This window comes from Manis javanica, chromosome 13 (genome assembly GCF_040802235.1).
Source record: "Manis javanica isolate MJ-LG chromosome 13, MJ_LKY, whole genome shotgun sequence".
In the NCBI taxonomy this organism is placed as follows: Eukaryota; Metazoa; Chordata; class Mammalia; order Pholidota; family Manidae; genus Manis; species Manis javanica.
The window spans coordinates 43814544-43841379 of NC_133168.1; the positions used below are offsets into that span (position 1 = coordinate 43814544).

At 36.8% G+C, this 26836-nt stretch overlaps 1 protein-coding gene across 16 annotated transcripts in view; it reads right to left on the minus strand.

Annotated features, from left to right (window-relative positions):
* TRDN (triadin) overlaps positions 1 to 26836 on the minus strand; it is a 486197-nt gene that overhangs the window by 317865 nt on the left and 141496 nt on the right. For all 16 annotated transcript variants that reach the window (XM_073219550.1, XM_073219549.1, XM_073219542.1 and 13 more), the window contains one exon: positions 25788 to 25997. In XM_073219550.1, the coding sequence (XP_073075651.1) occupies positions 25788 to 25997 (210 nt within the window). The remainder of the gene's footprint in view (positions 1 to 25787; positions 25998 to 26836) is intronic.

Sequence of the window (26836 nt, forward strand, 5' to 3'; positions counted from 1 at the left end):
GTGACCCCTTACATTTTGTAGCCGTGGTGAGTGCTTTGCTCACCTCACTCTAGTTGTGGTACTTACCCCACCTATGAACTGTGTGATGCTGAGATTACCTTTTGCCATGTCTGTAAAATTCACTGAAGCCTCTGCTTTTCCAAAGCCATTATTCAAAATCAAGACCTCATGCCCTCATACCTATTCTCTCTATATTCAGCTTACTCATACTCTAATTTATAATATACCCTGTCTGGCAACCAGTATTATATAGTGGGATAAAAAGCTGAAGTGCTCTGTGTTTCAGCTGCTGAACTGTAAGATGGCAATAAGAGTAATAATACTAACATCACAAGGCTGTTACAAGTATTACAGGATATGATACATTCAAATCACATAGTTCAGTGCCTGTTAATTAATGCATGCAAATGTGGAGAAACAAGCAAGATTGTTGCTGAATCTTGAGTGACCCAGAAGCTCTTTCTAGTTTGCTAGCTTGGGCCAGTGCCTCCCCCTTCCTTGAGCAGCAGACTCTGTGTATGATCTCCTCTCTTCTCAAGGTCCCCAAATGGGAACACCTGCCATTTCTCATATTCCCCGGGGCATTTGGGACCTAAATTCTGCTTGCATGGTATCCACTCCCAAGTAAGTTACCCCCCAGCTATAAGGCTGCCCTCATGCATTCCTTTTCAAAGGAAGAAGCAACTCAGCAGTGGGGTCTCTAGAACTGCCCATCCACAACTGCCTGAGATACTCCACAGGATGGCAAGAGAAGGGGTCTTCTGAATTTTCAGCCCATGAGTCTTGCCTGCACCAGCTGGTATTATTGAGCTTCACTCAAACTCATTGTTTTACTGGAGACAGGTACTCAGTGTCCTTGAGAGCAACAATTCAAGAAAGGAGGGATACAAAAAGCAGTTGAGCATTAAGACATTTATTTGGAAAACAAAATCATAGAAAAGGCAAAAGTACATGTCTAAAAGTTGGGCATGGGCAGATCCGGAGGGGATTGCCACAAAGGAACAATGGGCAGCCTTTTTAATGTGAAGGGAGATGGGTATTCACTAAGTGGGGTGAGGTTTCAAAGGGAACAGGTGGAGTCTTCACAGAATTCAGGCTTGCTTCACCCTCACTTGGAGGCATATGTGGTTCTCGTGGGAACTGTCCCGGCAGTCAGTCCTCACAAGTGTGTGTGTGTGGAGGTCAAAACGTCGATGCTAATGTCTTAATGAAAGTATATTGTATTTTGGGGTGAAGTTTGAGTCAACTTGCCCTTCAAGTTGGAACTAGCTAGTTTGGGTTAGTATGTTATTTATACCCTCACTCCCCACAGCCCAGGAGAACAGCTTACACTGAACATGTAAAATGTAAACAAGCATCTAGCCAAATGTAAACACTAGGCAAAGTCCTCCTCCCCTTCTCTGCTCATGTGTGGTTATCTAATTACTCTAATATAACTCTAATATTACTCTAACATAAACCCCTTGGTATTAAAGCACCCAAAGCAGAGGAGTAAAGGATAAAGTAAATGTTAGATAATTATTAATTCAATTTTCAGAATAATTTAACTCAAACATATGGTAGTGATTGATAAATGTAGACCTACTCTAAATATTACCCAGTGATCATTTAGTCTTTATATGCTGGCAGGTAACCTCAGCAGGGTCTGGGAAATCCATCAAGACTCATGAACCAGCTAGTGCTTACCCCTCAACTCCCAGAAAATACACCATACAAATAACTGGATCTTAACTGAGGTAAGGATTTTTAAGAGTCAAAATGCTACCATATTAGAAAAAATTCAACTTATATGTACATTGATGTATATATATAGAACACAGAAGTACTCAATATGAAGCTGACTAAAGAAAGAGATTCTTCTTTCAAGAATTACTTAGCACTTACTGTGTACAATATCCTATCTTAGGTTTAATACAATCCACAGTGCTGCCTTTTATTGGTTTGCAATCTAGGTGTTTCTAATGTTGATATGAGAGGAAGGTTGTTTCAGAATATATAACAGTCACTTTCCAGACCTAAAGAATTTATCATTTTAAGTGACTAGTTTCCCTCTCTTGTTGCAGATAAATGCTTAAAGACTTTTGTTACTGTTGGTGACATTTTGATCAAGTTAGGTAAAACATCAGCAAATTATGCATCATTCAATATGCTCTGACTTACATGACAATTGTTTGAAGTACTATGATTTATTTAGTCTTTTTTCAGGGATTCCCTAGAACTTTACCAGTGCTAAACAGAGCTTCAGATATGTTTTCCTCTCCCCATGCCACCTTCTAAGATGGGAAGATGGGAAAAATAGATAAGAAAAACAAGCAAAAAGATAAAAATATCTGAATGCTGTGTCCACATTTGCAGAGAGCAATGGTTGTCTCCACTGTGTTAATAGATTTTCTTATACTCAGAAATGTACCTGAAAGAATGCAAATTCTCATTAAACAATTTTGACTTGAGGTTTGGCATCATTTATAATAGTCAACTATTTCTAAGGATATATGGTTGAAATGCCTATTTAATTTAGTTCACTTGAAATGAAAAGCACAATCAGTGAATTTAAGCAGCCCTCTGAAGTCTGTAGGCCCCAGAGTTTCCAGCATGGACAATACTAAGAACAGATATTTAAGAAATAACAAATAAAAATATGTGATTTTACATTCACTATAAATGCCAATGTCTTCATCAAATGATGCTTAGTCAAGACATTGTCCTTTAAAGTGTTTTACGTCCAATCTGAAGTAACTTCCAGTTTCCCATAGGTTGGACCATTGCCTTGAGAATACTTGGGTGAACTCAGTGATGTCAGAACTTCCATCCTTAATTTTTATCATCACAGTGGTGGGCTTTCAGTCTCTTATTGTCTCTCTCATATGCCTTTTTTCTCCCATGAATTTATTGCTTGTAATATTCTCTATTTCACTTCAAATTGAAACTAAAGCCTAGTAGAAGAGAAATAGGGAGTAACACATCAAAAGTCAAGAATTCAAGGAATGTTTAACGCAGTACCTTTATTCTTCTACAGTCAACCACTGAGGTGCAATTACATCCTGCCAACAAAAGTTTGTGAAAAGCCCACTCAGTGAAATTACAAATCTTCTCACTATTTTCTCTTGAGAAATTCATGGAGGATAGCTATATTTTTGTAAGATTGCCTCAGTTCCAGAGACAACATTTGATATTTTGGTATCTGACAGGTCACTTTTGTTGTAACCAAAATAGTGATAATTTGTGGCTCTAAAATAACTTTTTGAAAAATAGCTCCCCATCCAATAAATAAGAGAATCCCATTTCTTAACATCCACTCTTTAAATTTACTTACAGTAGCCTTTTAAAATGATCTGCACTAAAAGGTTAATTAGAGTGGACTTGGCTAAGAGGGACTTGAAAGGAGCAAAAGTAAAAATAGTAATAAAAGAGAGAGTTCAAGGACAATGAAAACTGAATTCAGCTTCTACAGTATATACCTTGCATTAGATAACTTTATTTGCAGTATATAACATTCTAGGGATTCTTGAATGGAGAAAATGTGGAATTCAAGCTTCGTTGCAAAATTTCTTTGAAACAATATATAGGTAAAATAATTTTGTATTTATTTAATTAATACTGTTGCTTAGCCAGAAATATAAATATTAGGTCACTTCATTTCATACCAGGAAATTAAGTTAACAAAGTAATTTGTGAAATGCTTCTAACAGCATCTTTCAGATGCTTCTATCAAGAAAAGAGTATGATGAAACCTCATTTCAATATATTTAAATTCTTTCTTTTACTAATGAATACCATGGTATTGTCATACTCAATAATGTTCTATTTTTAAAGCAAGAAGTTTAAAAAGTTGTGTATAATCACCTACCCTGAGTAACATAAATGATTTAACTTCCAAACCAAGTGTCTCTGAGCAGGTATTCCTTCAGCTAGATTTTTAACAGAGACCATATACAGAAGGTGAAATTCCCTGGAATCCGTTAATCTTACCCCAGTGAACACTCTTCTAAACATGGTGAAATGAAAAATTGGATTCATGAAATTCCAAAGGTACTTCCAATATTAACCTCACTAGGAGAGATTTTGACGTATGCATGTGGTGTTGGGGCCTAAAGGCAGAAGAAGAGGCACTTAGAAAGAAAAAATGAACACAAAGTAGAGAGAGCAAAGAAATTTGGAGCCTGCAAGGGATGGGATGAAATTCATGAGAACAGACTGGAAACTGTGCAGTCCTAGGACTTCCAAATCTCTCTCCCCAAAGAGAAGCTGTTGCTTCTCATCAAGGAGATAAACATGCACTGAGACGAGGAGTGTAAGAAACTGAAGGAGGATCTAACAGGAGCCGGAATTGCTGCAAGGGCAGCTGCTGTCCCGTGCCAACGAGGTGAGCCACGGGGTCAGAAACAACACTTGTGGACACTTGCACGTGGTCCCCTCCAGTGACCTTCTGGACCCAGCCTGCCTTCTGCCTTCCAAGTCTCACACGCAATGATTCCTCTGGTTTATACAAACCCGAATTAGGCAGGGGAAGGAATTCTAGAAAACGTTAGTTCCATCTTAGACAAGGTGACACAATACAAATCCATTATACTAAGCTTCGAGAGTTGTAAAGATTTTACCAATCCTAGTCATCTTTCTCCCTCCTCCACATCTATCGTTTCTTTTTTGTATTTTACTAAATATTTTAAAGGAGATCTTAGATCCTTAAATTCTTAATTCCAGATCCATAAATACTTCAGTATGCATGTCTATTCCATGATGATTTATTTGATAGCTTCTTGATTGAGGCATTAAAAAAATGTCCAAAGCAGATTTTATATCTTTCCTGTGCCAAGTCTAGAATCAGTTACTTCTTAAAGGAATCATGGCTTCCTTAATAAGGAAATGGTACTTTAAGACTAAAATTTGTTCTACAGGGATGCTTACTGCATAGGATTGTTATTGTTTATCAACTTTTTAAAGACCCAAGAACAAGAAATTTCAAAAAGTCATGAGTTTGCACTGCTATTTCCAAACAGTATCTAAGAATACAGAATTCTCTCTCAACTTCTTTCCCATTATAATCTCTTTTCTCTTGAAAGATCTTAAGTTCTTAATGATATCAGTTTAATTATTTCCTTTTTCCTACAGCAATAACAATATTAGTATTAATAAAAGCAGTAAATGGAGTTTAGGTTTTAGTTATCATTTCTTTCCAGCCTTGCACTATACCACTAAGGACAGAGAGTTAGAATTGTGTTCTTTAAAGTCATTTGGAATAACTATATTATCCAGTTACACCAAAGCTTGACATAGCATTAGGTTCATTTGTTTCAGTAGGTTTTCAAATTTTAGTGAGTACATTTTTTTCCTTTAAAATTTTTATTATTATAAAAAACATTTAAACATCCCTAAGTCAACAGTACATAAAAGCACATATTACAGAAAGTTTTGTTGCCAACCTATTCCTTTGTTCACTTCTCTCCTTTACAGTTACCTACTTTTGTTAGGTTTTGGTTTTTATTTTCATTATTTCATATACACAATAATATTTAAGATAAGGTATCTAAAATTTTAAAAACAGAAATAAGAAAATAAGATTTGCAATTTTCATTCTGACTTCAGAATGATAAAGGAGGCACAGGCAAGAAGAAAATATGTGGCTGCTATAACAATGTTGGGGAAATTAAGGCAGAAATTCTGGAGATAAGGTACAGAATCAAGAGATATTTAAAAGGTAGAATGAGTTATTTTTGATCACTAAATGTTCATGGAGAGTGGGAAAGAGGAAAGCTTGTGGGGAGTCGCATGTTTCAGATTTAAGAAGCAGGAAAATGAACTGGATTTGGAATCTAAAAGGCAGGCCTGGAAAGAAATATAAGTAACTTAGTTAGGAATGTTGCGTTTAGTTCTCTAATTGAAACTTTTTACACAATTAGACAAATGGGGCAAAGATTGGGGGTTAAAGATGTGGACTGGAAAGTCGGTATGTGTGAAGGTCAATTGGAAGCAAAGTTTTTCGCTAGAAATCAATTAAGGAGGAAATAAAAATGCTTATACACCAAAATTTCCTTTCAAAATAAAATAGTTTTACTAACTTCCATGACGGAAAGAATGTATTTTCTTAAAACTTATTGTAAGATGAATTCTGACTGAAATGAGCAGGCGACGAGAAGCAACAAAAGGCCAGGCAGTTTATTTGAGTGCAATCCCAGGCGAGGTTCACCAGTCTGCACAGACACAGGCCATAGAAGTTGCGCCCAGCCAGACAGGTGGGGAGTTTTTATAAGCACAGATAAGGGAGGGGGAAGTGGGCCTCTCCAGGGGTATGTGGGGAATTTTTATTGGCTCAGGGTAGAGTGATGGACAGTCAGAGGTCTCCTTCCAGATGGAAGGGGTCTGCATCCGGGGTTTGTTGGCACGTCACAGGACTGGAATACAGGAAGAGCTGTCCATTCCTTCCTTATATGGCACAGAGCTATTTGGTGCTGTCTTTGTTCCACTTGCACTGTCCTCGTTTCCTCCCTGTGGTACCTCCAACCTTACACTTATCTTCATACTTTGTTTAGAACTGTGTCACTGTTTCCAAAAGCCTGTAAATCTTACTTCCTGGTCATTTTAGAGGACTGATTCTGTTGTTAGATTGAGAGCCATATATTGAAGAAAAGCAGGTTAAACCTGATGGCTGCTTGCTCATCACTAGTGTAGGCAATGCAGTTACCGCAGGTAAGCTATGGGACAAGGTGATGATGTCTGACAGCAGCAAGAAGCTAATGGTGCCAGAGGGAGTTACAACAGTACTAAGAGGAAAGGTTTCAAAAAGGAAGTGGCAGTCAGTGGTTCTAATGCTGCAAGGTTTACCCAAGATGAAGATGTTAAGTGTGCAATTTATTCATTTGTTCAACTCATTCATTAAGAAATTGTGTGTGTTTGAGATATTTCAGCAGAGTGATAAAACAGTGTCAGATCATCTTGGCTTGAGCGGCAGAAACAAAAGGATTGTGCTAAATAGGGATAAGGGAGTTGAGGGAACTTTGTTTATTCAAGTTAGAAAACACACAAATATATGTGGAAAGGAGTGAGGGAGGGAATAGAGGGTGATAGAGCCTGGACAGGAGTACGGCAATTTTGAATAAGCCCACCCGCCATCTCAGAGAGAACTAGGTTTCATTTTACTTAGACCACAAACATTTTCTGGAGGATATCAGCAAGCCACAAGCTCGCCCTTTACCTGACCCACCCCCTCAAAAGCCCGCCAAAAACCCCACTGAAAAGATGCCATAAAAAGCCTCTTAGCCTGAAAGAGAGGCCTTCTTTGTTCTGCTCTCCAGAACAGAGTGGTCCCTGTCAGGTTTAGCAGTAAACCTGCTTGGACTGTTGAGTTTGTGTCCCTTGTTTTCCTTTTAGAAGGGAAGATTTTGAAGATACAGGACAGAGATGGCATTTAAATCTAGCAACATTAAAATGTAGCAACTTTTGAAAACATACCTTCATGTGGCTCTTGCCTTTCCTACACACCCAAACACACACATCTCCTTAAAAGTAAGGCATTCTTTTAAAAAGCCAAGTCTTCCTGAAACAATAGCTTGAATTTACCTGTTTAATTAATTAAATGAGGAGACTATTAAACTGAGGTGGTTCTAATGCCTTAGCAGCCTTTGTAAGCAACACAAAACTAAGCCTGTAAATGCCTCAAGGTTGAGAAATTAAAATCTAAGGACAACCAATCACAAAAGCCATGCAGCTTTTCCCAAATAAGGCAAATGCTGAGGCTATGCCAATCAAAGGATTTCCTGTGATCTGCTCATAACCACTTTCAGTTTGGTGCTGCCCAATTCAAATTGATTTTTGCTCAAACTCTTAAACTTTTGAATATGCTTCAGTTCATTGTTTAACATCCCAGATAAACATGTTTTCCCACATCGTTGGGACAGGATTTTCCTCTCCACCTCTCTCAACATCCTCTTTCTCCTTTCTCATCATCATCACCATCTATGTTCTTTCTCTCTCCCTCTTCTCCCTCTGATCTTTGGATACTACCCATACTAGATTACAGAGAGCAGGACTTCTCCCTCCTTTAGTGAGAGTCATGCAAAATAAAACAAACCAAAGGGTGGACACAAAGCTCTTAAAGTACATCAGATTCTAAAAGATAAATACCATTTGATTTCCAATTTTGAAAAAAAAATACTTGCAGATGTTGGATTTTTCGATGCTTTTAAACTAAAGAAAAAATAGGATGCTGATTTAACGGCTAATTGTTTTATTGGTTGCACAAGGAAATGACTGTTACTTTTCTAATCTACATTTGAATAGCCATAGTGGCGCTCCAATCCTTGCCATTCAACATCTGAAACATGGGCATTCTCCTTCTGCTTTTTAACATTTTCTCAATTGAAATTTTCCCATACTCATCTTTACTATTAACTAACTTCAGTATTTTAGAATTGTGCACTTGTATGGAATCTAAATGTAATTAACATAAGCATCTTTATTTAAAATTACTTAGCTATTTTAACTTTTAATAGTTTCATGATAATGTTTCTAAGTGGTTATTTGCTGTTTCTCAACTTTTACTTTTTGAGGCATTAAAGAACATTGCTGACTGTGTGTTATTTTGAGGCATTAAAGAACATTGCTGAATGGATGATACTCATGTGTACTTCATCTCTCTCAATATGACCCCAATCAATCCATTTTTCCCTGAAAAAAATGTCTTACAAGTAGTTAAGCATGGAATACTTCTAGCTAACTGGAGCTAGACCCATGTCAAATAAAAGGCATTCTATATTCTGAAACAAAAGCACAAACAACTTTGGGCTTCTTTTGCTCATGTCAAGTATCCACATAAAAATTGGAGAATCCTATTATACTTTTATTAATAAACATGGTGTGGAAGTTAATAATTGAAAAATTAATTTGATTTCCCTTTTTGAAAAAACCAATCTTAAATATAAACGCAATTCTGATGACACACATACTAATTAGGGTACGAGAAAGCAAACTTCCTTTAGATTTACAAATTTCTATAGGTTCATTTTCAAGATAAAATTGGAGTTAATTTCCTAATTGCATAAGAATAGTCAAAATATCACAGTACTCCAGTTGGATGACTTACTTGGATTATTATGTTATAAACTAAACAGACCTGAGGAGAAGAGAGATATTAGATCTGGGGATTAACACAGCAACTAGCATATCCTGACTAATAATTTAATAAATATGTTTCATCAAGTCAAGGTTTAGTTTTGGAAACTCTTGACTGTATTATATATTCCCCTTAGCTATTCAAATGCTCAGTGTTAGCTGAAGAAATAATTTTAAGTTTTTTTACCACATTAAAATATAGCCTGTAATGCCATGAATTGTGTGCTTGTAAGAATAACAAACCATTTCAGAATGACCAGAACATTCCCGCAGTGTTAAAATAAAAGAAACTACTTCAATCCCTGGACTTTTTTGTGTGTAATTGGTGGAACCTATGCATACTCACATGATACTTAAAAATTGGAAATCATGAAGTCAATTCATCTTTTTGAAATACACCTATTCATCTTTTTGAAACATTGAAATATGTATAAGGTCATGAAGAATAAATTAAAATAATACTAACTACAATTTTTCTAACAATTATGATGTGCCATTCAAAATTCCAAGTTTTTTGTGTATATTAACTCATTCAGTGCTTACAGAACCATGTCAGGCAAATGCTATTATTGACTCCAGGCAATGAAACTGAGGCACAGAGAAGTGATTTCCCTCAGGTTACAAAGCTGTTAATTGATGGAGTGAGGATTCTAAATCTAGTACTCTGGCCTCAGAGCCTACATTCAGCTACTTTGACTCTGGTCTTGAAGTCCATGTGTTCTTTTGTTATCATTAGTTTGTATTTTTGCTTGTTTGTTTTTGTTTGCTTGCTATACAAGCTTAACAAATAACTTTTATTTAGATCATACAAATTTTATTGAACAATGGGTGTTAGGCAGTGAGCAAGGCAACAGAAATATTAAGATGGACAAGACATCTTTTCCATCCTTACTTTTGAGATATTTATGGTTCAATCAGTGAGACAGATGTTTAAAAAGTATTTCAGAAGTGGAGCCAAGATGGCGGCATGAGTAGAGCAGCAGAAATCTCCTCCTAAAACAACATATATTTATGAAAATAGAAGAAAGACAACTCTTCCTAGAATAGAAACCAGAGGACACAAGACAACATCCAGACGACATCAATACCTGTGAGAACCCAGCGCCTTGTGAAGGGATTAAGATATAAGCCCCATCCTGGCGGGACCCAAGCGCCCCTCCACCCAGCTCCTGGTGGGAGGAGAGGAGTCAGAGTGGAGAGGGAGAAGGAGCCCAGGACTGCTGAACACCCAGCCCAAGCCATCCGGACCAGAGCTCAGACACAGTGCATGCGCGGGGCCCTGGATACTAGGGAAACAGGGCAGCAAGAGTGGTGAGTGGGTCCCTGAGGCCAGCACCTTAGGACAAAGAAAAGCAGGCAGCTTTTTTTTTTTTTTTAATTTTTTTTTTTTTTTTGTCAAGTGCTTTTTGGAAGTCTTAAAGGAACAGGGACCCCAAAAACAGATGGAAGCGTCCTGGGACACTTAGTCCAGAGGCAGGGAATCTGGAGATCTCTGGTCACACTAACCCCCTGGGCAGAAGAGAGCATGGAGGCCCCTCAAGGAGATAATAGCCTCCGGCCGCTCCCCCTCCAATGTGGATCCACCATTTTGGAGCAGTAGCCCAAGCCAGGCCACGCTCATAGCAACAGCAGAGATAAACTCCATAGCAGCCGGCCAGGAATCAGAAGCACTGTCTGCACACAGGTGCCCAGCACAAGCCACTAGAGGTCACTGTTCTCCCAGGAGAGGAACAAACCAACAAGAAGGAAAACTCTTCCAGCCATCACTCGTACAAGCTCTGCAAACTATCTCTATCACCATGAAAAGGCAAAATTATAGGCAAACCAAGATCACAGAGACAACACCAGAGAAGGAGACAGACCTAACCATCTTCCTGAAAGAGAATTCAAAATAAAAATCATAAACATGCTGACGGAGATGCAGAGAAATATGCAAGAGCTAAGGGATGAAGTTCGGAGGGAGATCACACATGCCAGAAAGGAGATTACAGAAGTGAAACAAACTCTGTAAGGATTTGTAAGCAGAATGGATAAGATGAAAGAGGTCAATGATGGAATAGAAACCAGAGAACAGGAATGCATAGAAGCTGACACAAAGAGAGATAAAAGGATCTCCAGGAATGAAACAATATTAAGAGAACTGTGTGACCAATCCAAAAGGAACAATATCTGTATTATAGGGGTACCAGAAGAACAAGAAGAGAGAAAAAGGGATAGAAAGTGTCTTTGAAGAAATAATTGCTGAAAACTTCCCCAAACTGGGGGAGGAAATAATCGAACAGACCACAGAAATACACAGAACTCCCAACAGAAAGGATGCAAGGAGGACAACACCAACATGCATAATAATTAAAATGGCAAAGATCAAGGACAAGGAAAGAGTTTTAAAGGCAGCTAGAGAGAAAAAGGTCACCTATAAAGGAAAACCCATCAGGCTATCATCAGACTTCTCGATAGAAATCTTACAGGCCAGAAGAGAATGGCATGATATATTTAATGCAATGAAACAGAAGAACCAAGGATACTGTATCCAGAACGAATATCATTTAAATATGATGGAGGGATTAAACAATTCCCAGACAAGCAAAAGTTGAGGGAATTTGCCTCCCACAAACCACCTCTACAGGGCATCTTACAGGGACTGCTCTAGATGGGAGCACTCCTAAAAAGAGCACAGAACAAAACACCCAACATATGAAGAAGGAAGGAGGAGGAATAAGAAGGGAGAGAAGAAAAGAATCTCCAGACAGTGTATATAACAGCTCAAAAACTGAGCTAAGTTAGGCAGTAAGATACTAAAGAGGCTAACCTTGAACCTTTGGTAACAATGAATCTAAACCCTGCAATGCCAATAACTACATATCTTTCAATAGTCATCTTAAATGTAAATGGACTTAATGCACCAATCAAAAGACACAGAGTAATAGACTGGATAAAAAAGCAAGACCCATCTATATGCTGCTTACAAGAAACTCACCTCAAACCCAAAGACATGCACAGACTAAAAGTCAAGGGATGGAAAAACATATTTCAGGCAAACAACAGTGAGAAGAAAGCAGGGGTTGCAGTACTAATATCAGACAAAATAGACTTCAAAACAAAGAAAGTAACAAGAGATAAAGAAAGACACTACATAATGATGAAGGGCTCAGTCCAACAAGAGGATATAGCCATTCTAAACATATATGCACCCAACACAGGAGCACCAGCATATGTGAAACAAATATTAACAGAACTAAAGGGGGAAATAAACTGCAATGCATTCATTTGAGGAGACTTCAACACACCACTCACCCCAAAGGATAGATCCACCGGGCAGAAAATAAGTAAGGACACAGAGGCACTGAACAACACAGTAGAGCAGATGGACCTAATAGACATCTATAGAACTCTACATCCAAAAGCAGCAGGATACACATTCTTCTCAAGTGCACATGGAACATTCTCCAGAATAGACCACATACTAGCCCACAAAAAGAGCCTCAGTAAATTCCAAAATATTGAAATTCTACAAACCAACTTTTCAGACCACAAAGGTATAAAATTAGAAATAAATTCTACAAAGAAAACAAAAAGGCTCACAAACACATGGAGGCTTAACAATGTGCTCCTCAGTAATCAATGGATCAATGAACAAATTACAATAGAGATCAAGGAATATATGGAAACAAATGACAACAACAATACAAAGCCCCAACTTCTGTGGGACGCAGCGAAAGCAGTCCTAAGAGGAAAGTATATAGCGATCCAGGCACACTTGAAGAAGGAAGGACAATCCCAAATGAATAGTCTAACATCAAAATTATCGAAACTGGAAAAAGAAGAACAAATGAGGCCTAAAGTCAGCAGAAGGAGGGACATAAAAAAGATCAGAGAAGAAATAAACAAAATTGAGAAGAACAAAACAACAGCAAAAATCAATGAAACCAAGAGCTGATTCTTTGAGAAAATAAACAAAATAGATAAGCCTCTAGCCACACTTACTAAGAGAAAAAGAGAATCAACACAAATCAGCATATTCAGAAATGAGAACGGAAAAATCACGACAGACTCCACAGAAATACAAACCTATATGGCAGCATGCTGGAAAACCTAGAAGAAATGGACAACTTCCTAGAAAAATACAACCTTCCAAGACTGACCAAGGAAGAAACACAAAAGTTAAACAAAACAATTAAAAGCAAATAAATTGAAACGGTAATCAAAAAACTACCCAAGAACAAAACCCCTGGGCAAGATGGATTTACCTCGGAATTTTATCAGACACAGAGAAAACATAATACCCATTCTCCTTAAAGTTTTCCAAAAAATAGAAGAGGAGGGAATACTCCCAAACTCATTCTATGAAGCCAACATCACCCTAATACCAAAACCAGGCAAAGACCCCAACAAAAAAAGAAAATTACAGACCAATATCGCTGATGAATGTAGATGCAAAAATACTCAATAAAATATTAGCAAACCGAATTCAAAAAGACATCAAAAGGATCATACACCATGACCAAGTGGGATTCTTCCCAGGCTTGCAAGGATGGTACAACATTCGAAAATCCATCAACATCATCCACCACATCAACAAAAAGAAGGACAAAAACCACATGATCATCTCCATAGATGTTGAAAATGCATTTTATAAAATTCAACATCCATTCATGATACAAACTCTCAGCAAAATGGGTATAGAGGGCAAGTACCTCAACATAATAAAGGCTATATATGATAAACCCACAGCCAACATTATACTGAACAGCGAGAAGCTGATAGCATTTCCTCTGAGATTGGGAATAAGACAGGAATGCCCACTCTCCCCACTGTTATTTAACATAGTACTGGAGGTCCTAGCCATGGCAATCAGACAAAACAAAGAAATACAAGGAATCCAGATTGGTGAAGAAGAAGTTAAACTGTCACTATTTGCAGATGACATGATATTGTACATAAAAAACCCTAAAGACTCCACTCCAAAACTACTAGAACTGATATCAGAATACAGCAAAGTTGCAAGATACAAAATTAACACACTGAAATCTGTAGCTTTCCTATACACTAACAATGAACCAATAGAAAGAGAAATCAGGAAAACAACTCCATTCACAATTGCATCAAAAAGAATAAAATACCTAGGAATAAACCTAACCAAAGAAGTGAAAGACCTATAACCTGAAAACTACAAGTCACTCTTAAAGAAATTAAAGGGGACACTAAAAAATGGAAACTTATCCCATGCTCGTGGCTAGGAAGAATTAACATAGTCAAAATAGCCATCCTGCCCAAAGCAATATACATATTTGATGCAATCCCTATCAAATTACCAGCAACATTCTTCAAAGAACTGGAACAAATAGTTCAAAAATTCATATGGAAACACCAAAGACCCTAAAAAGCCAAAGCAATCCTGATTAAGAAGACTAAAGTAGGGGGGATCTCACTCCCCAACTTCAAGCTCTACTACAAAGCCATAGTAATCAAAACAATTTGGTACTGGCACAAGAACAGAGCCACAGACTAGTGGAATAGATTAGAGACTCCAGACATTAACCCAAACATATATGGTCAATTAATATTTGATTAAAGAGCCATGGACATACAATGGGGAAATGACAGTCTCTTCAACAAATGGTGCTGGCAAAAGTGGACAGCTACATATAGGAGAATGAAACTAGACCATTGTCTAACCCCATACACAAAAGTAAATTCAAAATGTATCAAAGACCTGAATGTAAGTCATGAAACCATAAAACTCTTGGAAAAAAACATAGGCAAAAACCTCTTAGACATAACCATGAGTGACCTCTTCTTGAACGTATGTCCACGGGCAAGGAAAACAACAGCAAAAATGAACAAGTGGGACTATATTAAGCTGAAAAGCTACTGTACAGCAAAAGACACCATCAATAGAACAAAAAGGTACCCTACAGTATGGGAGAATATATTTGTAAATGACAGATCCGATAAAGGCTTGATGTACAAAATATATAAAGAGCTCACACTCCTCAACAAACAAAAACAAATAATCCAATTAAAAAATGGGCGGAGGACCTGAACAGACAGTTCTCCAGACGCATGAAAAGACACTCTACATTGCTAATTATCAGAGAAATGCAAATTAAAACCACAATGACGTATCACCTCACACCAGTAAGGATGGCTACCATCCAAAAGACAAACAACAACAAATGTTGGCAAGGTTATGGAGATAGGGGAACCCTCCTACACTGCTTGTGGGAATATAAATTAGTTCAACCAGTGTGGAAAGCAGTGTGGAGGTACCTCAAAATGCTCAAAATAGACTTACCATTTGACCCAGGAATTCCACTCCTAGGAATTTACCCTAAGAACTCAGCACCCAAGTTTGAAAAAGACAGATACACCCCTATGTTTATTGCAGCACTGTTTACAATAGCCAAGAATTAGAAGCAACCTAAGTGTCCATCAGTAGATGAATGGATAAAGAAGATGTGGTACATATACACAATGGAATATTACTCAGCCATAAGAAGAAAACAAATCCTACAATTTACAACAACATGGATGGACTAGAGGGTATTATGCTCAGTGAAATAAGCCAAGTGGAGAAAGAGAAATGCCAAATGATTTCACTCATCTGTGGAGTATAAGAACTAAGGAAAAACTGAAGGAACAAAACAGCAGCAGAACCACAGTACCCAAGAATGAACTAACAGGTACCAAAGGGAAAGGGACTGGGAGGATGGGTGGGTAGGGAGGGATAACAGGGGGGAAGAAGAAAGGGGATGTTATGATTAGCATGCATAATGGGGGGGTGGGAGAAAGGAGAGGTCTGTACAAGACAGAAAATACAAGTAGTGATTCTACAACATTTTGCGATGCTAATGGACAGTGACTGTAAAGGGGTTTTGGGGGAGACCTAGTATAGGGGAGAGACTAGTAAACAGAATATTCTTCATGTAATTGTAGATTAATGATAACAAAAAAAGGGGGGATTATTCCCTGATAGGATAAAACTAACTGCAAATCAACGATTAATGAATGCTTTAAATATCCTTAATTTTGATCATTTAAAGGGTGTCAGATCATCAGCTATGGAAATACATTTTTCTGATAATATTCCTTTCTCTTAAAAAAAAAAAAGCACTTCCTGTGTGGTGATCTCCAATAAGTTCTTCACAATGGCATAAAGGGCATATCAAAGTGTGGGCAAAGGGTTTGTTTGTGTTTATAGAGAGGATCAAAGCCTAATTTGGCTACCCAGAAAACGAATTAAGATACGATATGAAGAAGAACTTCCAACATCAACATCCTGTGGAAGACTCATTCCAGAAGATGATCATCAAAAAACTTCAACAAAATCCTGGTGCTGTTGCAGTTGTAGATGCATTCATCCCACCTGTTCCTGGACTTGCCATTGGAATGAAGAAGGAGATATCTAAGCTGGCCTGTGCATACAATAAAACAACAAATTTGACTGGATCTATACTGTCAGAACTCAACCAAGAATTAGGAGAAGTGCAAGTTGCAGCGCTCCAAAATCTTGCAACTATAGACTATCTACTGTTAAAAGAACATATGGATGTGAACAGTTCCCAGGAATGTGTTGTTTTAATTTGTCTGATTTTTCTCAAACTATTCAAATTCAGTTAGACAATATCCATCATAACATTGATAAGTTCTCACAAATGCCTAGGGTGACTAATTGGTTTTCTTGGTTTCACTGGAGATGGCTGGTAATTGTAGGTCTGCTTTGGTTATGTAGCTGTATTCCTATTATGTTAATGTGTGTATGCAATTTAATTAGTTGTTTAAATCCTATACATGGTTATGTTACTCTACAAGAAGATATGTCAAAGAAATAATCAATCTTCCCATGTTTTCTTCCATCTGCTACTTCTATAGCTTTTCTTCTTCCTTCCTAATTACAACCCTTAAGTAGAATTCGTGCCTCATATCGAAATTACCGAGTATCATAATTCTTCCAAGTGGTAAAGATACCTCAAGACAAATGTTGGGCATAGAAGACGCAGGGCATAAATCTGCAAAGAAGTAAAAAGCTAACCTTTTCAAACAATATTGCTTCTCTCTCACTTACCAACTTTACATTTCCCTGTATGGCCCTGGAAGATGGCTGGTTAGCCAGAGACGGTAAGATTCCTCAAGGGAGGAACAACCTAAGACAGGCACAGTTGCAGGGGGCCATCAGGTGAGAAATTGGGGATCAACAGAGGGGAGGTTTAGAACCTCACCCCCCCTGTTTTGAGAGAAATCTTCTGCATCCGTGGATATTTTGTTGCCCTTGTCTAGCTTGGATTAATACTTAGTCTATAGGCACACACCTGATCATCTACATTTGCCCTCTTACAGCACTAAACTATGTTTTCTACCTTTATCTTGCATCTACCTACCACTTCAGCATTTTATTAAAAATAATAATAATAATAATAAGGGAGAAATGTTGGATTCACATATAAATCAAGTATAAAATTCAAATTAATATTCATATTTGACCTGATTGTTTATAGTTCATAATGCATGATCAAAACTGAAAGTTTTTGTGATGAGTGCCCTTGCACTGTTCACCATGTAAGAACTTATTCACTATGTAAGAGTTTGTTCACCATGTAAGAACTTGTTTGTTATGCTTCAGAAGATTGGAGACTGTTGAGAATTAGGCTTGGGGTTGATTAATGATTGTGCATTGAGTCCCCTATACAGAATTTAATTGTTGTTAACAACCATTTGATCAATAAATATGAGAGATGCCCTCTCAAAAAAAAAAGTATTTCAAATGTCAATCCTAATACTATCAATATGATCAAATAATATTTTATAAAGAAATATTTACTCATTACTCAGCAGAGAGTAAAATACACTACCACCATTTCTCTATTTACTTATTTATTCAGTTATTCTTTTACCTCTACATTCATTCAGATGTTTATATTCATACATTGTGCTAAACACTTCTAAGCACTAAAAAACCAAGTAAATAAAATAGAAAAATTAGTTTTTCTTAAAAGTCTAACATATCAGTACAGATATTAAATATTAAATAAGTGCTATGAGTAATGAATAAACAATACAATGATAAATTATGATAGAGTGACTTGACTTACATTGAAAGTTCAGGAAAGATTTCTCTAAGAAAGCGAATTTAAGCATAGCACTGAAGGGTGTGTAATAACTGGTATTAAAAAATACCCAAAAAAATAGGGTATTAACATATGGTATGATTTATAATTGTATCCATCTATATGGATATGGATATATTTATAAATCCCAATATAAGGTCTCATTTGCTAAGTTCAAATGAATGACATAAAGCACTGGCATCAAACTTTAGGATTTTTGCCCTTGAAATCTACCAGAAGCAAAAACCTGAGACCCAATATCAAATTGTCAACATTTTATTTTGTAAAAAAAAAAATGGCATTTAAAAACAGTGACAGAACTAATCTCTGTCATTATCATCATACCAAAAGAGAATTTTAAGACCAAAAATGTAGGAACAATAGAATTAAGAAAATTTCTTCAAAATGAATACTTTTTTCTTTATCTTTTTCCTCATTTCATGAAGAATTAACATGATAAGGATAATTTGATAAGGATCTGGTAATCATTGACCTATAGAATCTTTCACTTCCTTGAGGTGTTTATCAGCCAGACTAGAGTTGGATAATAAAATCATCTTTTTAGGTATAGTGACCCAGAGGACCAAACAGGCCTGGGACTTGAACAGAAAATGTGGGATTTGAGATAAGACTTGAATCAGAATAAGCAGCACACAAAATATCAACGTTTCTTGAAAACCCAGTGCACAGGGGAACTGACAAAGTCTAAAATGTTGCATTTAATGTCTCAGTCTTCCAAGTCTCTTAAAATGTAATAACGTATTCATATAACTATAGTCACATAGATATCTCTATATACACACACACACACATATATAAATATACATATATACATAACTATTAAATGTAAATGTATACATTCTGATTGACTTTGGGTCTCTTCCCTGAATCATTTTACTCCTCTAAACTCATAGCCTGACAAACACTGCACCTGCTTAGCTGGGCTGAGTGCCAGGGGAAAAAAAAAAAATTCGTGGAAATTAATTTCCAAGAGCAGTAGATAAATGGCACACCTCATTAGAAAATCTATTTAAAAGGCACATTAGGAGATGTCTGCAAGACGTTCATAAGAAATTGATGCTTCCTACCATCTCTTTCTTGCTTTCTTTTCAGATTACTGATCTTACTTCCCGGTAATAAGATTCAAATTCAAGTTATGCTTAATGAGTGCCTCCTATGCACCAGGCACATATGTTTTACATAGATTATCTTACCTAAGTCTCACAACATTTTTTTGAAAGAGGTATATTTTGTGGAATGCATGCAAAAATTGACAAATGTGCTTTGGGACCCTCTGGTACAGCCATCTGATGATTTTCCCTTCTTATGGGTGAGGATGCTAATAAAGTATAACCCTTTATTAGCTGGTCAAGAAAAGCCAAGAGTTCCTACAATTTATTCATGTACATTATGACCTACAGGAAAATCATTAATATCCACTAATACTTAAGTTGTAGTCATTCCTTTATAAATCCTATTAGTTTGCATTTATTGTTTAGAGAGGAAGTCTACTTATAAATATGGAAAATTTTCAACCAAAATCCCACAAATTCTGGTCCTGAGAGAGTTATTAAATTATTAGGGCACTTCTCCACCTCCCGGAAGGGCTTCCTTGCTGAGTCTGCAGAAGCTTGGGAACAAGACCTCAGGCAGCCTTTGTGATGAGCCCCTAGGCTCAATTACTATGAAAGCAACATTGCCCGGCCTACCTACCCCCAACTTGAAGTTTCTGAAGACAGTCATCTTCCAGTAGAAAACTAAAGGCAGTGTAGATAATACTTGGGGGAAACAAATACCTTGGTTTTGGATAACAAATTATATAGCCATTTTATTTGATGGCTTTGTATGTTGTCAAATCAGCAAACTGAAATTACATTTCCTGGAATTCCCTCATGTACGGGCCAGGTAAAAAGGCACAAGAGAAATCTGCAGGAGCTTTGAAAGGCAAATAACAAGTAATAGCCATTGTTTATTTTCTGAAGGTTGGTGTAGGGCAGGTGCTGTTACTGTTCATGTGCATTTTTTCTATGCTGGCTGACTTTGACGTGTGGTTGCAGCCGGCAGCACCTCCTCCAGTTTCCACTGGACTGCCTCCTTCAGCATCTCCAGATCCCGGCCAGGTGCTTGTGTGGTTCCATGGTGGAAGACCGAATTATCCAGCAATTCACCCATATCATCATAATCTGAGTCGATGAGAGTCAAATGAGCACCCAGTGTACCTTTGGTCAGTCCAGTTTGTCCTTAGTCTCCCCTACTCAGTTTCTACCTGCCCTTCCCAGTGACAGGATTCAGGATACACTACCCCAAAATACAGCACCTTAGCATATTGAATATTTTCAGTTAAAGCAATTTGAGAAGTGGCATATGCAAGAAGGACTTCCTGACATTCCCCTGAAGCAGGTCGTAAAACCCACATCTGAGGGATGCCCTCCCTCGGGTTCCTTGGAGGAAAGGAACATCCTATCTCAAGATACCCAGAGGAATCTGAATAAACAAGCCTGGCTCTTTCCCCCAGTTAGCTCATACCTTTTGTTGTCCTGTCACAGTTTTCCATGACTTTCCACTTTTCATCAAACGTAGCATAAAAATGTTCGGGTTTAACTGGTGCTTCAGGTCTTCATTTCCTTAAGGTAGGTTCCAATGTTACATGAAACTTGTATTAAATATATCTGGATGGTTTTTTCTTGTTATTTTGTTTTTAGTTAGAGGGACCCCAGCCAAGAATTTAGAAAGGTAGAGGAAGAAAGTATTTTTCTTTCCCTACACCAACTTCCCTCTGCTGACTTGTAATCCAGCGCCCAGGACACAGCAACAGCCTTACCTAGACTGCTTAAGCAGCTCCCATGAATGCATGAGCTGTTTAACAACCCCTCTATTCGGTTTCACTCACAGTGATTCTACTCTAATGAAACTTTGACAGACACACCACAGCATTGTTTGAGTAGCATTTGGACTTTATATGTAGTAAGAAATAAAGGGTAGGTGAAATCACTTTTCTAGTATCTGGTTTTGAGTGTCCTAAAACTTGTCTTATTTGATAAGAATCAGCCAAGTCACAAATTTTGCAGACCAGAAAGCAAGGTGCTACCCCCACTTCACAAAAAAGGAAATACAAGTTTCTAGTCATGTTGGCTCATAAGTTACAGAGCTATAAAGTGAACCCAAGTCCTCTAAAAGAAGTGCATAAAAGCCAGTTTTACATGTACCTCACAAGTAGATTACATACGAGTAAATCAGATCAAATTCAGGAAATAAGAAATTGTGAAGGTTGCCCAGAGCAGAATAGTTCTTTTCATTCCAGTAGAGTACTTGCTTATGAAAACAGATTTTCATTTCTCTATGAAAAATTTTTTAATGCTTGAAAGTGTTAACTTACTTTTCTAAAGTGCTAGATAGTGATTTAGAACCCAAGGATAGCTGCCCTGGCTAGCCTTCAGAGTTATTTTCCATTATGCTTTCTTCTACAACTAGCCTTATTTTTTAAACATATTCAATACATATTTCAAATACTATTGTGTAGTAAAAAAAGACTTGTAATGATGATATTAGTCCTTAATACATGTTTGAAATGTATCAATTAATAATAATATTAGAACACAAGTACCATTTACACTTTGAAACTCTTATTGAAGCAAATGAAGAATCAATATAAAAAAGACAGGTTACAACTTACTAAATGGAGAAAAGAAATTATAATTTGAATATGAGTGGATGTATCCCACCCAACCAACATATAGTATGAGTTACAGGTTTTATGTTATAATTATACAAAAGTCTTTGAACTTATATTCTTTTGATTCCAGAAATGGGTCATTCAAATTTTAAGTAGCAAAAGTATTTTAATTTCTTATTTAAATAATTTATGTCTTTGTCCTTTAGAATTTAAGTTTTGTGATTCTTTTTTTTTCATTTCAAATTCACTGGAGAATAAATATCTTCCTAAATATGACCTCATGATGCCAGTCATCTCAACACATCATTTTTCTCTTTGTCCCTGTTATAAATAACAAAATATCTTTATCAGCTGGAGTATTGTCCAGCACTTCCTTATATCTAAGCATTTAACTATAGATGTGTAACTTGGCAATACAACTTTCTGGGAGTAAAATATGTGGTTGCCAGCCTCCAAAATGGTCGCTGATGAAGCCTATCTACTGCTATTCACACCATTATGTGTCTCTTTCAACACTAAAAAAAGGGCTAACCAATGTAACCAAAAGGATACTGCAGACATGATGATGTGTGATGCCCAAGTGTAGGTCATAAGAGGCATTGTGGCTTCCGCCTTGCTCTCTTTTGGATCACTCTCTCTGGGGGAAGCCAGTTGCCATGTTGGGAAGGTGCACAAGCATTGACTTGACAGCCAAGTGAGTGAGATATCTTGCCAATGGTTCTGTCACCCCTAAAAAATCTTAAAATGTTTGCAGCCCCAGCCAACATCCTTACTGCAATTTCAAGGTATACCCTAAGACAGAGCCACCCATCTAAGTTATCTTCAAATTCTGGACCCACAAAACTGTGTGGAGTGATAAGTGTTTATTGTTGGGATAAACCACTTAATTTGAGGTCATTTATTATGCAGAAATAGGTGACTACTGCAAAATATGACAAGTAATACTTCATATTTTTTATTCTAATGTTGTAGAATGTATTAACTTTTAAAGTTGGTCAAAAACTGACTGGATGAAATAAAAATCTTTATGACAAATATCTGTTTCTTCATAATGTAAAAAATTGTTTCAAAATCAAAATATCAGCATTATTCATTCCTTTAAGCAAAAAATGTATTAAATGATAGGCACTCAGGTAAAGAGATGAATAAAACTGTCTCTTCCTTGGATAAGTCTAAGTATCTGAGTGAGATGGACAACTAAACTGATACTTATAAACCAATGTGGTAACTGCTGTTAATACAGGTGCCCGGAAGGTACTAAGAATTAAAGCACAGTACAGTGAATTTTCTTAAGACATCTGAGACTATTTCACAAGAAAGGGGTAAGTCTTAAAGGATAAATTCATTCTTCAAGAAAATTGAAGAATGAGTCTCTACTAGTGATATTAATATGTGTTACAATGTTCATGATAAACTAGGTTCTGTTCTATGCACTTCAGACATACTCCCTTATATACTATCTTAACAATCTCATTATATATATATTATTATCCCATTTTACAGATGATGAAACTGAGACAAAGAGCGGCTAAGTGACCTTTCCAATGTCACACAGCTATACACTTATAAGATCTGGGTTTAATGCCACTGAAATCCAGCACCCAAGGTCACATTCTTAACTACTACACTTTCTGCTGTACTGGGAGTGAGGGGGGAATGGTGTGAGTAGAGGCAGGGAGGAGTGAGAGTAAATGCTTTTCTAGGGAAAAAAAAAAAAACAGGAAAGAAGAGCAATAAGTAAGGCTGGAAAATGGGGTGCATGAGTTGAATTACAAGATGGAAATAAACTACTAAGCCAAGGATTTGAACTTCATGCAAATGAATTCATTTCTGAGCAAGAGGAAATATAGTTGATGAAATTTACATATTATGAAAATACCTTTGGAGCAATGTTAGAGAGGAAAGACTAGATGAGGGAGACAAGAAGATATTGCATTAGCCTCCTCAAAAGAGAATCAAGAGCTGAAGTGGAGTAAGAGAGATAGTGGTAGTCAGAAGAAGCAAATTTAGGAGACATATGAGGGTCAGTTAGCTGGCAGAGAGTATGATTGATCAGTTGCCTAATAGATTGAAAATATGACTTGCAGGTTTCTTTTTGTAGGGAGTAGATAGATGGTTGGGTCATTAATAAACACATAAAAACCTTAAGGATGAGGTCATCACATAGAAGATGTGCTTGACACACATTTCTTGAAAGAAGAAATGAAGTAGTAATAATAGAGAAGCTACTGTTTTCCTTATCAGACACAGTTCCAGTAACACGGGCATTATCCATAGCACCAAATTAAGTGGTCCAAGGAAGCTCTACTGTGGATTTTATCTTCCATTTAAGCAATCTAGTCTGAAAGTCTAATTATAGGTAGCTACTCATTTTATAAAATAATTCAGAACAAATTCCACAGTAATTTCTGTAGTAGGCTTATTAAATTATTAACTTTACAAATATTATTGACATGTAATTCTTAAAATGCATCTGAAAAATTTAAAAACTGTATTTTATGATCATATTGGGCTCTAAAATTTAAATGAATGAAATTCTAAAGGAAGAAAGAATGGATGAAATATCACAGTCAATACAGGCTCAAAGGAAATGAAATCTCCTAGAGTAATGTAACCACCTGTTTTTGACTTAAAATTTTAGGTCTTAATTTTGTATTATGGGCATTCAATTGCATATGCTCTCAATTCCTACATTACATAATATACCAAAAGTATTGACTGGTAAGATCAGAGATGTATGGCTCTGGATAAATAGTCCTTTGTCTTTGGCTGACATCATGATGCTCATTTTAGTGCAACTACCAGTGGTACAGCAGGCAGAGTCATCTCTGTCACACCTCATGTCAATAAACCCAAATAATACAGTTTTATGGCTTTGTGACATTTATACTTGCATTTCCTTTAACATACCCTTTCCTGGCACATAGCAGGTACTTGATAAATAACTGTTACATGACTAAAATGCCATAATGAAAAGTAAAGGACCCCTGAATGTGTAGAATGTAACTTACAATATTTATAGTTTCCGGGTTCTACTGATCCCTCTCTGGAGAAAGAAAATGAGGGAAGGTGCAAATATGAAGGAGCACTTTAAGAAGATAATGAAATGCTTTGCTTGTGGTAAAAAGTGATAAGCATAAATTCATTCATCTATTCATTTAATATTTATTGAGCACCTGACTAATTCCTTCCCCCAAGGAACTCACAAGTCATTAAGGCATGTCAGATGTGGAAAAGGACAGATATAGTTTAAAAAATAAAGGAAGACCTTGAACAAAATGATAAACAATATATTCAAAGTTTGAATAGACCATAATGAAAATCTATCTATCCCCACTTGTGTTTTTCCTATTTTACTCCAAATTCATAAGAACACATGGCCACCCAAGCTGTAGTATCTTATTACAAGTAATTCTGGAAAACCCTTTTAACACTCTATATTCAAAGAGAATGCTTAGAAAGGAAGGTTGAAGCCAGATGGTAGAGGAACTTAAAAATTCTTTAAACAATTTTCCATTTGTCCAGAAGTTTTTTTATTTGGTTTAGTTTCATTTTATATTGTCAGGTATAAAACCTAGAAATTATCCTTTATGAATGGTCTATAAAATCTCTGTTCCCAAACCAAATAGCCACCAAAATACTTATCATGACCTCCATGAAACTGCAACATTCAGCCTTCGTTCAGCTCTATAAATAAAGAAGTATATATATCCCATCCGAAATCAGTGAGTAACCACAGGCAAAAAAGAATGGAAGGAAAGCGTGAAGACATGAGCTAGACTCAGTGACACTTCGCAACATTCGTGGGGTGCTTTATTTCTCACATGAAGAGAAACAAAGCCCCAGCTGAGGAGAATATTCTTTTCTTTCATTTAAAACCCAAATTCCTGAAAACTTGATCTTACCTGAAAAGTTTTTGTAATCCACTAAGTCAAACATAACAACAGCAACAGCTGACCAGGTGATGATCAGAGCAATGACCAGCAGCCAGGCAGCCGGAGAGCTGAATGTCGTCACTATGTCTTCCGTCACTGCCCTCTTCAATGTTCTTCCAGGGGATTTGGGCACAGATCCATTTTTGCTGTCTATGACAGTTGTGGTAGTAGATGCATTGCCTGACATTTGGAAAGGAGAATTTCAACTTAGAATTTCACATCAAATATTGATGACAAAAAAAAACTACTGTAGAAGTATATGTGAATTGCTTGTACCATGCTCTGTAGTAGAACACACCTCTTTGGTAGCGGGGCCTTACTTCCCTGCCCACTACCACATTATCTCTTCCTCAGTATTTGCCCTCTACCCTGAAACCCTCATAATCAACATCCCTTTTCTCCTTCAAGTGTCATCAGTCCTGCCATCCAGGCCACAGACTGTCAATATCTTCTATCATTTTTACTTCTCCCTTACAGCCTCCTATATCCACTACCATCAAGAACAATCAGCTTTGATAAAGTTGTTTTTTAATACTGTTTTCCATTATTTAGGTTCCTATATCAGTTCTGAAGACAAGTAAAACACCTCTTCTGGGGGAGAATTAGAATCAGTGATAAAATCATTCAAGTGAATGAAATTCCTTTTGGATATCTTGGCTTAACTGCATAACTGACCCTTCTGTTGGGGCCATTCACTTTTATTTGTGAAGAGGCACAGATGATCTAAGGCATAATGGTAGAAAATCCTATTATATTCAATAACTTCTTTATTCCTGCTTTCAAAAAGTCTACATGTTCATGAGAGAAAATTTAAAAAATATAAAAAATAGCAAAACAAATATATAACTAATCATTTATAATTGTCACTAACCATAAGCAACTGTTAACATATTATTCTATTTACACCTACTTTTCTGCACATACATACAAATATATACATGTTTTATTTTTTTGACAAGTTATCATCACATTGTCCTTTAGGCTTTTTACTAGGTGTTATATAATAGACATGTTCTTTT